We start from the raw sequence: 12,315 nt of genomic DNA, 5'->3' as shown, positions 1-12,315 counted from the left end.
GCATTCTTCACACATGAATCATTAAATCATCACCTCTGTGTCTCACCGTCCTCTGGGAGTCCTGTTTTAAATGAAAAGCGACTGGTGGTAAAGATTGCCGGGAGAGGAAAGGGGAGACATGCGCAGAGGTGCCAGAAATTGCATCAGTGTTCCTGAAAACCCCAGCGGTGATTTGCAGGAGAGTAATTTTTCTGTCTAGAGACCAGCCCTAAATACAGCCGATTGTCAGGAAGGTAAAGCCACAATTAATGAGATTCCAGTGAGAAAAAATTTTTCCACTTCTTTTTAAAATTTGTCCAATTTGAACAAATTTGCAAAAAAAAAAAGACAAAGCGGCATTAACAAAGCTGAAAGTCTTTATATCTTTATTAAATTTCAATATATCTAGATGCACATGGTGGTGTTATCCTTTTTTTGCAGTGCATGTAGTCCATTTCTCCCATTTTCTAAGAAATGACTCAGTTTTTCCGCCACAAATGTCAGATTTTCACCTCAAATGCACTCACGACTGTGTCCTCTCTAACCCCAGGTGTTTTCATTTTTTCCAAATACCGTACTACTTCTACTTTAGTCCCTCCAAGATGCAGTGTCTTCCTGGCCTCAGTGATCAAACCAAAAATGTGATTGAAGCCTAAATATGTGTCCTCCTAGAATACGCTAATGACATGACCAGAAGATATGTGGATGGATGATGCTTGTAATTAGTTTTAGCTGAAATTGTAGATCAAAAATGTGCATTTTTTCCATGCAGCCTGGATCAAGTCCTTTTTTTCCTGAGGGATGCTAGTACCTCCTTAAGTTGTGAACTAATGCTAAATTACATGTTAGGTTTTTAACTCAGCAAAATGATCCAGATAACTCGGGAAACCTTCTCTTCGGAGCAGCGCTCAGCAAAAAGCGCAGCGTTAAAACGGCCATAAACGCACAGTTTGGATGAGTCCCCCATGCCTGTGCACACTCGGTTTGCCCAGTGGACTCTTTTGGCTTTCGTTCAAAATCCATTTTGAGGTTGTGCTGTGTTAATAGTAAATTGGAGAGACTTTGGTCCAGCATCATTAAGAATCAGAGACTTTAGCCTTTTGCTAACACAGCTCTGTGTCTCTAACAGCAAGATGCCGTTTGTTCATCTCTGTGCAGGACAGACTGTCAAACCAAAGAGGAAATAATGATTATAAAATTTAAATGAAGATGACCTCAGATCCGTGTATACGCAGGCTTTTGTTTTGCAGTATTCATCCAACCTTGTCAATGTCAACAAACACAAAGCGATAGCAGAGTGTGTGTGTACAACTCCTGGCATGTAAGAGATTTTTAAACATTATGGGAATTGTATTTGTCCCTGCTATTGTAAGCTGTGCATCCAGTTCATATCCGAGTTCTGTCTTATCGCTTTCTGTCCTTTCTTCTGTTCCGGCAGCTCAGGAGGAGGGGAGGCTGGTTGCTGCAGTAGGGCTTGTCCTTCCACTTGAATCTCGCTAATGGCATTAAAACCTAGGGCAAGAAAACACACATAGCCACCAGAGCGCTGTGTCCCTCACTGTCCTGTGCTGTTGCAGTGTGTCTGCTGTGTGTGCGTGATCAAAGGCACAGCTCCGTCTCCCTCTGACCCTCCCTGATGCTCTGCAGAGGTGCCCAGAGCTTGCTGACTCACTCAGAGACAAATGGGCCACTTGGAGAAAATAGGATTTGATGTAAATGTGTGTGCCGCTGTGTATCAGCCATGCAATGTCACCCGGGCTAAATGCGCTGCTCAGTGCAAACGCAGACCACATGGGTCACTGGTCACCACTGCGGCTGATAAGACTGATAAGGTTTATGTGTTATAAAACCATATTTACAGTTGTCGAGTAAGCAAAGTTCACCGCTGTGAGTCATTTAGGGTGGGAATGGAGCTCCATATGACCCACAGGTAGACGCGTTTGATAACACCAGCCAATCGGAGGCAATTTTTCTCCACGCTTCAGTCAGTAGGAGGGACAGGTGTGGGCTTCAAGTGTTGTAATTGGCCTGCAGAGTGGCCTGATGGAGAGCCAGATATCTGCCAGTGTGTTTCCTTCCTCTAACCGTTTACAGAAGGGCAGGGCATATCTGATGTCATTTTAAATTACCACGGCTGCTGCTGTTACGGTATTGTTTGTCACGACGTATAGGGCACAGCGATACCTTGGCTCAGAGCCCTGTTCTTTGGCCGACTACTCACAGGAGTGCCTTTCAGCACACTTGGACAGAGATCTGGATCCAGTTACCCACACAGGGATAACTGTCATTAGCCATTCACATCAATACCTAAATATTCCTATCAAGTCACTGTGACGTTGGTATAAATCAGCCTGCGTGTTCCTACACTGCTTCTTTCTGAATGGTCTCTTTCAGGTGGAGACTTTGGAGACAGACATGTTAGATAAACAGCTGTGCATTCTTAAAGGTCAGACATTACTATGCATGCAAGTACACAGCTATCCTGTGAGTTTAACACATTTCCAATAAAGGTTGAACGCAAGTTGGCCTTTGGAGTCTTAAGTAGAAATAATTGTTGAACTGAAACTTTTTTTAAAAATTTATTTGGCTTTTATTTAACCAGATAAAAGACCCATTGAGATGGAGACCTTTTTCACAAGGGTGACCTGGCCAAGAGAGGCAGCAGTAAATATCAAAGTATACAAAAAACAGACGGATAACAATAACAACAAACATTAAAATATTAAATGCAAGCACCTGCATACATAGAATACACGAGTTATTTGTACAGTAGCAATTTAAGAACACAGATTCTGTTCAAAGGATTTGCGTTGTCAATATCTTAATATAGAGTGGAAGGTTTACAATGATACACACTTTGACAATTTTAGTTCAGATTGGAGGGCATTACAAGCAGAGCGGGCAGAGTAACTGAAAGCTTTTTTACCCTTTTCAGGTCGAATACGAGGAGCAGAGAAATACAAAATGTCATGTGATTGTAGGGCATAACGGCCTCCAGTTCTCTGAAGAAGAAAGCATAAACAAGTAGGATCCAAGCCAAGAAGAGCCTGATAAACCAGAGTCATCCAAAGCGTATATTGCCTTACATTCAAGGAAGGCATGCCAGCTTTAGCATACAGTTCACAGTGGTGGGTGAGGCGGCTACAGCCAGTGAAAAACCTCAGAGCACAACAAATCCAGTGATGGTGATTAACAAGCAAAATAGATTCATGACCGTAGAAACTAGGCATGGGCCGGTATGAGATTCTGACGGTATGATAACCTTAGGCAAAAATATCACGGTTTCACGGTATTATGATTGCAGCTCTAAAATGTTAGCGTAAACTAGCTGTTGTTATCCATCTTAGCAATAAAGATTGATGAAAGAAAAAAGTTGTGGATAACTTTATCTTTTTTTTTTTTTACGAAGGCAGATATGGTAACTAGCATGCTAAGATAAATCCTTAGCAAGCTAGTTACCGTATCTGCCTCAGTTAAAATATAAAAAAAGTTACTAAAAGATAGAGATGAAGAAAAGATAAGATATGGTAGTTACCATATCTGCCTCGGTAACAAGCTCATTTCACTAATGTCAGATGCTAATACGCTCGTTCATTTCAAGACAGCACCTTTAATTTAGCATACAGCGATGGGTGGTGCTCCCGTAGATGCGCTATCATATTCGATGTATTGCCTCCTCGGGCTGCCACTGTCCTCAAGCACGTTTTGCACGTCGGGCGACCTTCTTCCTCCAAGCCGTGGCCGTCTGGCTTTTTACAGTAGCCGAAGTATTCCCAAACAGCCGACTTAGTCCGCTTGGACGGCGGAAAAAGTTCCGGGGGCTCGCCTCCTTCAGCCATCACACAGCCTGCAGAGCTGCCTGCTTGTCACTCACAACAAACGCAGGTGAGCGGGCGGAGGGGCGCTTTAGGCTGCAGCTTCACACAGCGTGAGGGACCTCTACTTTCTCCCTGATGAGACGTCACATTAAAAAAAACGCTCATACCGCAGGAATGGTATGACGCAAAATTTTAGTGGTTTTGAAACCTTGACTTTTTCATACCGTGGTATACCTTAAAACCGGTAACCGGCCCATGCCTAGTAGAAACCAGCTGTCACGTCAGTTTTTCAACATTTCTCAATTGATCGACTGAATTTTTGGTCTATGAAATATGAATAATTGTGTGAAGAATGTTGATCAGTGTCTCAAGAAACCCAAGATGACAAATGTCTTGTTTTATCCAAAGCCCAAAACATTCAGTTTACTGTCACAGAGGAGGAAAGAAACCAGAGAATATTCACATTGAAGCAGCTGGAATAAGTAAATAGAGACTTTCTTTCATTTATTATTACTAAAGCTAATTACTTGATTATTAAAATAGTTGTCAATTAAGGAAGTAGCTGAAAAGGCAAATAATTGTTGTATTTCTATTCCTCGTGCCAGAAAGAAAATAAATATCCCAAAGAAAGATCAACTTAAAGCCCTCAGTGAAGTTCTCAAGAGGAAGGAGTAAAAGACAAGTTGTACACTCCTCGATTGTAATGGTTGAATAAGAACCACCTGACATAGACAAACATGGTTTCTAAGAAACAAAGACAAAATGATACAACCGTAAGCCTAAAGCATGTCAAATGATTCGGGAGAGGTTCATGTTTTTGTGTTGTAGTAACATGAGGAATATCATTTAAAGAAATGGAAAAAGGACCGAGACAGTACTCCCTGCTGTTAATTTTAATACTCATCTGAAGCGTGACGTGTCATTCCACTGGACACAGTGATCAAACATGAGCTTACAATTGTAATCTTTATCAAAGTCACTTTATATTACGTGCCTCATTGAAAAATATCACCAAAAGTAAACTGTTTGTATTAACCAGACTCTGTAACCTGTAGTAAAGTGGGCGACCCATGTACAGGAGCTGGTGGCCTGGATTCGATTCCCACCTATGGCCCTTTGCTGCATGTCTTCCCGCTCTTCTCCCTCCTTTCCTGTCCGTTTCCACTGCACCTATCTAATAAAAGGCAAAAAGAACAAAAATATAACTTAAAAAATCACTTAATTATTCAAATGAAATGCAGCAGTTTTTTGTTTTGAGATGAACTGACAAGGCCACCTTATTGATCTGTACTAACTGGAATGTACTTCATGTATCTGAATGACTCTGAACTACTCTGGCGAAGTCTCTTCAACCCTCTGCCCTCAGTTGTCTATATTTTACGCCTGTGAACGGGTTGAAATTGTAACTTACTCGCGACATTTCATGTTTTACTGCTGCTGACAGTGTAAAGCGATGAGGCCCATCAGTTGTAAAATCGAGCTCCGCTTTGTCACACAACAGGTTTGCTTGCATAAAGAAACTAGTGTAGTCGGAGAGGGAAGTGCTCGCTGCACAGCAACAGCGCAGCAGATTGGGCTGTGACATTAGCCAGGCAGTCAAATATGCTGCACTGCTTCACATCAGGCTCATTTCAGAGCTGTCTGCGCTGACGGAGGTTGCTGGCGTTCTCTGTTTTACATTTGACAAGCGTGTGCAGAGTGCTCAGCTTAAAGGCACAGTCCAGCATTTAGTCAGTGCCCTCAGTCGGGTGTTCAGGTTGGTCCCAGCTTTCATTCTTGTGCATCCACAAGCAGGGCGGATCTAAAACATGTTGAGACTAGATTGTTTGGTGATAGCACCTCACTTCTTGGAATGACACACTGTGGCATTCTTTCGACAGCCCTAGTGTGTTTTTTTTTTTTTTTTTTAAAGCCACAGAATACTTCACACTTGAGTAATGTTTGAGATAAATTTAGTTCTTTAACCCTCTGAACTCCAAAACCTACCAGTTGGTCTGAAAGGCACCATTTATCATTTATTATAGCTACAATACAAACAGAAGAAACACAAAGAATTGTCAGAAAGAAATTGTAGTATTTTGTTAAAATCACTTTATGCTTTGAACAGATTCTGTAATAAGAAATCTGTGATTCAGCTGTGAATCACATGAGAAAAATTCAGGGACAGGTGAAAAATGTAAGTCATAAAATATCTGTATGAAGTAGAGACAAATTGTTTTATTATTCTCCAACACCTGAAGGCATTTTGAATAAAATTGTACATATTGATTTTGCTTTTTTTCAATTTTTTAAAGATATATACTCAGACAAATGTATCTTTGTATTCATTTTTTAGGATATCTGGCATTGAAACTCACAAGACATTTTTTAAAAATTTTCTTTATTCTAACTTTAGTTCTACTGTTTCCATAGAGGTAAATTATTTTACTTTGCCTTGAAAAATGAGTGCACAGTGAGTAAAAATGTGACTGGAGCAAAAATAAACACTCAAACTTCTTGAAGTTCAGAGGGTTAATAGGATACAGCATGGAGACGAGGTGCATCACTCTTATCAGACATTCATTTTAATGTACTGGTGATTAAGTGCAGGTGAGTACAGAGCTGACCCTGCCAAATGCAGCTAAATGCTCGCACACATGCACCCTGCAGCTGACTTCCAAATTTAATCACGTGTGGCATTCCCGCTCCCATCTGTCATCCCTCCCCTTCCCATCTCACTGCTTGATTCACCCCAGTTTTCTTTTTCAATTAAAGGTGACAAGACGGTGAGAGTTTGCAGTTATTTGTCGGTAGAATAACACGCTATAAAAGATGATCTAAAGTGAAAATGTTTCTTTCTTTACCGTGACTCATACATGTAGCTTCCAGCCAAATTCTGTTAAGTTTAGACTTCAGCTGACATTCCACCAGTCATTTTGGCAGGTAACCAGCCTGCTTTGTTGTTATATAAATTTCTCCAGGAACGCCTGCTGGTTAGAGACACCGTCCTAAAGCTGGAGGACCACGGTGATCCGATCTATAGGAGTATCACTGAATCGCTGTCAGCTGCGAGACTGCGGTTGATCTTTTTTTGGTTGAATGCAAATGAGAACATGCTCACATGCTCTGTATGGCAAGCCTAAAATACACCGTAACGCTTGAGTTTATTTTAGCCACTTGTCCATGTGTCGTCTTCTTGCAAACTTACTTCCTGTGTTTGTATTTTTTCTGTTACAGCTAATAAACGTAAAGGCCTGCAGTGGGTAATAGATGTGACCATAGCGTACCCTAAAGCAAGACCCATGGATATCCAGACTTGGATCTTTGGATACAGGCCTCCTACAGTCACACATGTACACTACAGGTAAGAATCAGGTGTTGTTCATGACGTTCTGCTTCTCACTTTTGTTCAAACTCATGTGCAAGGGATCGTTTGTCATCTGCATGAGAAAAAAGCTGGGGCCATAGTACTTTACCATGCAAATGTGCTATGCAAAAACCTATGCCATGTGAAAATGCACCACAATAAATAAAAATGGCAAAAGTAATAAATGGTGTTAATTTTGAAATAGAAAGACTGGCTTGGTACATGTAGCCCTCTTTGTTTTTGTGTCTTACCAGCACTCAAGAGAGAATTATACATTTAAAGTCACTTAGGTCTGGTACACACATTATTTTTTAAATTTACACCTGAAGAAAAGCAAAACAAACTTAAGTTAGTAGCAGCTTCTCGGTTGTACAGCCAAAATAAACAACCTCTGAAGATAAAGCCCTTGTGAGAATTTTTGTGGTGCAATAAGCCTCCTTATCTTTATCACCAGAAAGGAGATTTCAAAAACTTAAGCCCAATCAGAACTCTAAATCAGAGAATAAATAGCAGCCTTATTACAATTAATCATTAAGTGCTGATGTTGCTGAACTCGTTTTAAGAATTCTGTAACTTTAAGTTTGAAGCAGCAGAAAAGTGAAGCACATCGTTTTAATCATGGTGGTGCCGGGAGGCCTCAGAATTCACTTTTAAGTCCAGCCGCCAATAACACAGACTCTGCAGAAAGTTTGCCACATTTCATAGTCAGTGAGTGGAGAGAACACGCCTGACATTATAGAAACGTGAAACGTGCTCATGGCAGACTTCAGATCTAGTAAGTACAGGGGGTCCTCGGTTTACGACATCCTAGACCTGCAATGTTTCATCCATACGTCAGAACTGTGAAAGTAGTTGGTGAGCGAAGCGGAAGAATACATCGTCGCACAGCGCTAAGGACGGGTTTGTTTGCATTCTCTCATTGTACACCACCTTGGATTGTGCTGCATTCGCCAACTTTTTGTCCTTTATGGCTCCCAAGCGTAAGTCAGACTCTTCTGATGGCAGTGCTTCAAAGAAAAGGAAAGCCATCTCCATGGAAGTGAAATTAGATATAATTAAACACACAAAACAGGACGAAACACCGACAAACATCAGTCGTTTGCCTGGCCTAAGTTGCACAACTGTCTCAACGATCATCGGCTTCAGAAAAACGCACAAAGGGACATTATTAGATCAAGTTGTAAAAACAGTGCAAGATATTGTTTTGTCTTCTTGTAAAATGATTCAGAAATGTGTGAAAGTTATTGGTATTCATGAATTTTCCGTCCGAATAACTGATCGATGTCTTGATGCACATAATGGCTTTGTTTACATTTTCGCCGGAGTTCCGACTTACGATGAAAACCAACTTCTGTTGCACTGTAGGAATGTAACTCCGATGTAAGTCCTGCAAAGGAGTTTTTTGACAGTTAACTGACTTGGCAAAAAACAGACTTGGTCATTATAGTTCCTGTTGATACATGAAGAGAATATTGTTTAGATGATGGTGCTCAACCCACAGACCTTAGGCTTTTTTGTCTTATATGACGATTATCTAAATGTTTTAGTGTTTCAAACTGTTATTTGGAGCAGTAAGTCATTTGAAGGTGTCATCTGTGCCACAGGGAAATCGTGGCAGCCATCCTTTTTACAAGCAAGTGAAACAACTAGTAAAACTGTACAAACCATTTAGTGATGGAGTACTTAAAAGGTTTGGAAGCAGAGTGGTTAACCCACTTTCTGTAGTTTTGAGAAAAATTAGTTCAAAGTTTTGTGTTTTCAAGAATGGTGTGATGCTACTGTAACGCTATATCAGGGTTGTGGGTTGGACATAGAATATAATAAAAATTATTTAGAACTCATTTTATTGTGGGTTTGACCACTCTGCTTCTAACTCTTGCATTTGTTAATTGCAACCAATTTATGTTGCTATATCTGTAGTTAACCACAGAAAATCTGGGTCCACTGATATCATACCAACTCGTAATCAATTTATTGGCCGAGGAAAGGGAAAAAATATCTTCACTTTGGCATTAGATGAACAAAGTGCACTCCATCTGCTAGCTCTATCAGCTGAAATGAATTATAAATAAACATAAATAGCATTTGCAGCGTGTTAAATTAAATTAATCTGTTTATTTTATGCTACAGCAGACTTAGAGCAGACCAGCGTGTGCTTGCCGCTGTTGATTTGTGAAAAAAGAACTATGTCGAGTGGTGATCAACAAAACAGGAAGTACTACAAAAAAATATTGAGGAATATAACAGTCAGGTTATGCAAACTGCTGTTGGCAAAGTTTGCTCTGGACTTTTTTCGCCTGTTTTGACAGAATGCAGCCACACTGACAACCGTTTTGATGTACTGTCAATTAGTTTGGGGCCAAATAAGAGCAAACCTTCAGTAATTGTTAAAAAAAAAGGTGAAGCTAGCAGTCTCTAGTAGGTTTTGCGAGTTCAAAGTTGTAAAAACTCATGAAAAATAGCACTTTGGTTGAGTGAGAACATATTGACCAACGGGTGGACCAGTCGAACTGTAGACTGCCACCTGAGTTTTAAACTTTTTTAAGTGTCTCTGATGATTTGATGGTTGGACTGCTGGTGTGCAAATACTAGACCGTGCAGACTTTTGTATTTCTTTTTTACACCTTTGTGGTGACTTTGTGTTTTCAAAGCGGGCTACGTTCCATGTTCCTTGTCTAAAGAGGGCTAAAGTGGTTCTTTTTTGTGTTTTTTATGTTACTTTGTGTCTGTTTTTTAATGGTATTGTTTTTCTTAGGGGTGGTTTTGTGACTTGTGTGTTTTTTAGTGATTCATGGGGGTTCTTTTGCCTGTCTTTGTAGTTCTTCTTGGTTGTTTTGTTTCTGATTGTCATCGTTTTGAGCCTGTTTTTGGTATGACTCTTGATGGTGCTTTTGTGGTTGTTTTGTGTAAATCAAACAGTCAAGAGGGTTTAGTTGAACTGAATATAGTATTAGAGGATTATTGGGGGTCAAAAGACATGTTGAGTGTCTTGTAGTATAACAGGTTGAAAAAAATCCGACATGATAAATGTAAGCAATCACTACCTTATATTCTGTATCTAAGAATATCACTGCTGTTCTACAAAGCAGGGGCAGTTGCCCCTCCATAGTTTCTGCCCTCCAGATTCTCCTCATATCCATCCACTTGAGACTGGTGAAAGTGGGCCAGGATTAGAGGTTCTGCAGATTCGGTTCAAGATGAATGTAATCCTGTGTGTGTTGTCTTGATGGGGTAAATCAAAAAGAATGAATCCAGGTTGTAGTCACCAGGTAGTAGACATCGTGACCTTTAGTGACCTCCTGACACAGCTCATGTGTGCGTTTGCACCTCAGGGTGCAGGGTGGGATACGGCAAAGTAAAAGGTGATTTATGAACCCTGGCTTGCCGCCTCCTCTCCGGAGGCTTCTCTGCCTACTTGGACCAAAGCTAAGGACTCATTAAGTCTGTAATTAGACGAGCAGAAGATGCTCCAGTCCCAGCCCACCTCCGGGACTCTCTAATCAGCCATCAATACAGTCGGCCTCCCTCGCTTGGTCAGCAGCTCTGCAGCCTGGGGACGGACGGGGAGGCACCGGCCACAGCTGGTCCCGTTACAAGCGTGCACGCTCAGGTCAAGCCGTGTAGACAGTGCTGATCATAGAGAAGTTAGACCCATGCCAGTACAGGTGCAGAGTCAACAAGAGGATTAATCTGCCTGCTGATCAAGGGAACACTGTGGGGGAGTGAGCAACGCGATGCACTTTGGTGATGCAGATGGGAGAGGAGGCTAGACAAGTGTGCCGCCCTACAACTGTATTTCTGCTGTGTCAGTTAAAGACAATTCTTACAGCGAGTGCACCGTTAGTTCACCATCATTCCCATAAATAATAAAAATTAATTACATATGTCATTTTGAAGATTTACAGAAAAGTACGCTGCACTTTAAAGAAAATACACGGTGCTGTACGCTTTGCTCCGAAAACGTAGTTGACAGCCGAAGTAAAGTTTAAAAAAAAATAAAATCAACAACATAACTTAAATAATATAAAACTAATCCATCATTAAAAAGACATTATTGATGTTGTAGGTCATGGTATTTTAATGTCCGAGGGTGCGTTCGGTACAGTCAAGGTTGGGTATTTTAAATTCTCAGCACCAGAGACGTGGCTTCTGTGTCTTTTCCAGAATTCCTGCTGTCGGTGAAGTTAAAATGCTTTATAATGCCTCAGAAACCTCTTCGACAATACTCATAAAGTTGTTGTGCTGTTTAGAAAACATACCAAAAAGTCATTCCTCGAACGTCACCAAGCTGATGGACCCTATGGGTGATTCAGTATGTTGAATCTATAAGTGGAGGAAGTCGGTCAGTGAGAGAGCTGACTGGTTTATTACTTAGTAAAAAAAAAAAGAATAATTTCACCCGTTTACGGTGGTTGTAACCTTTTGTGTTCCTACAAAAAGAAAACCTGTCCAGCAGATTTACAAAAGCATAAAAACTGTTTGGATGCTCTGTCTGTTTGGATGATTACTACAGACTGCTGACTAGTTTGTTCATCTACGTGTCGTGGTGCGTTCAAGTCGCGTCAGGGCGCCACACCGGACGGCTCTGTGTACGCTGACCTTGATAGCGGGCCACCCTCCTCCTCCCACGTTATCGTTTCATGAGGCTGTATAGATTACGACTGTGCCTGAGCCTCGGCTTCACAACAGGCAGCTGAGTATTGAGTAATATTCTAGATGAATCCACGCTGAGCGCTCTGCACTTTTTTAAATCCTTCCACCTTCCTCCTCCAGTCCTCACCCCTTGGCTTCCCCCCTCCCTCCCTAGCTGTCTTTTGCCCTCTCCCCATATAATCTCAGCCTCCCAGATTGCAGCATCATAAGCCCTCTGTGAATGGCAGATGGGAGAGCTAGGTGGGTGTACAGAGGCCGAGCGAGGGCAGTAGTGGGTGTTAAATACGTTGAAATCCTTTTCTTTTAAATGCACCTTCTCCTCTGTTTTTTTTTATTATTATTTTGCTGCTGCGTGTGTTTCTGAAAGCTGCTGTTGGAAAATATCTGAGAGGTGACATGATTTATGGAGTCTGCCTGGTCATCACACGGATGCTTTTGAGCTGCACACCTGGCTTTCTGTTGGCCGTACACGCAGAATTGTTGAGCTTGCGGTCGTGTGTGCTGCTTTGTTAGATGTGA

General features: G+C 41.3%; 1 protein-coding gene across 2 annotated transcripts in view; it reads left to right on the top strand.

Annotated features, from left to right (window-relative positions):
- The window catches only part of lpgat1 (lysophosphatidylglycerol acyltransferase 1), a 69,725-nt gene that overhangs the window by 36,369 nt on the left and 21,041 nt on the right, over positions 1-12,315 (top strand). For both annotated transcript variants that reach the window (XM_022211864.2, XM_022211873.2), the window contains exon 6: positions 7,014-7,140. In XM_022211864.2, coding sequence (XP_022067556.1) covers positions 7,014-7,140 — 127 coding nt within the window. The remainder of the gene's footprint in view (positions 1-7,013; positions 7,141-12,315) is intronic.

Source organism: Acanthochromis polyacanthus, chromosome 16, assembly GCF_021347895.1.
Source record: "Acanthochromis polyacanthus isolate Apoly-LR-REF ecotype Palm Island chromosome 16, KAUST_Apoly_ChrSc, whole genome shotgun sequence".
NCBI classification, from domain to species: Eukaryota; Metazoa; Chordata; class Actinopteri; family Pomacentridae; genus Acanthochromis; species Acanthochromis polyacanthus.
This window is presented reverse-complemented; position numbering and strand designations above follow the sequence as displayed.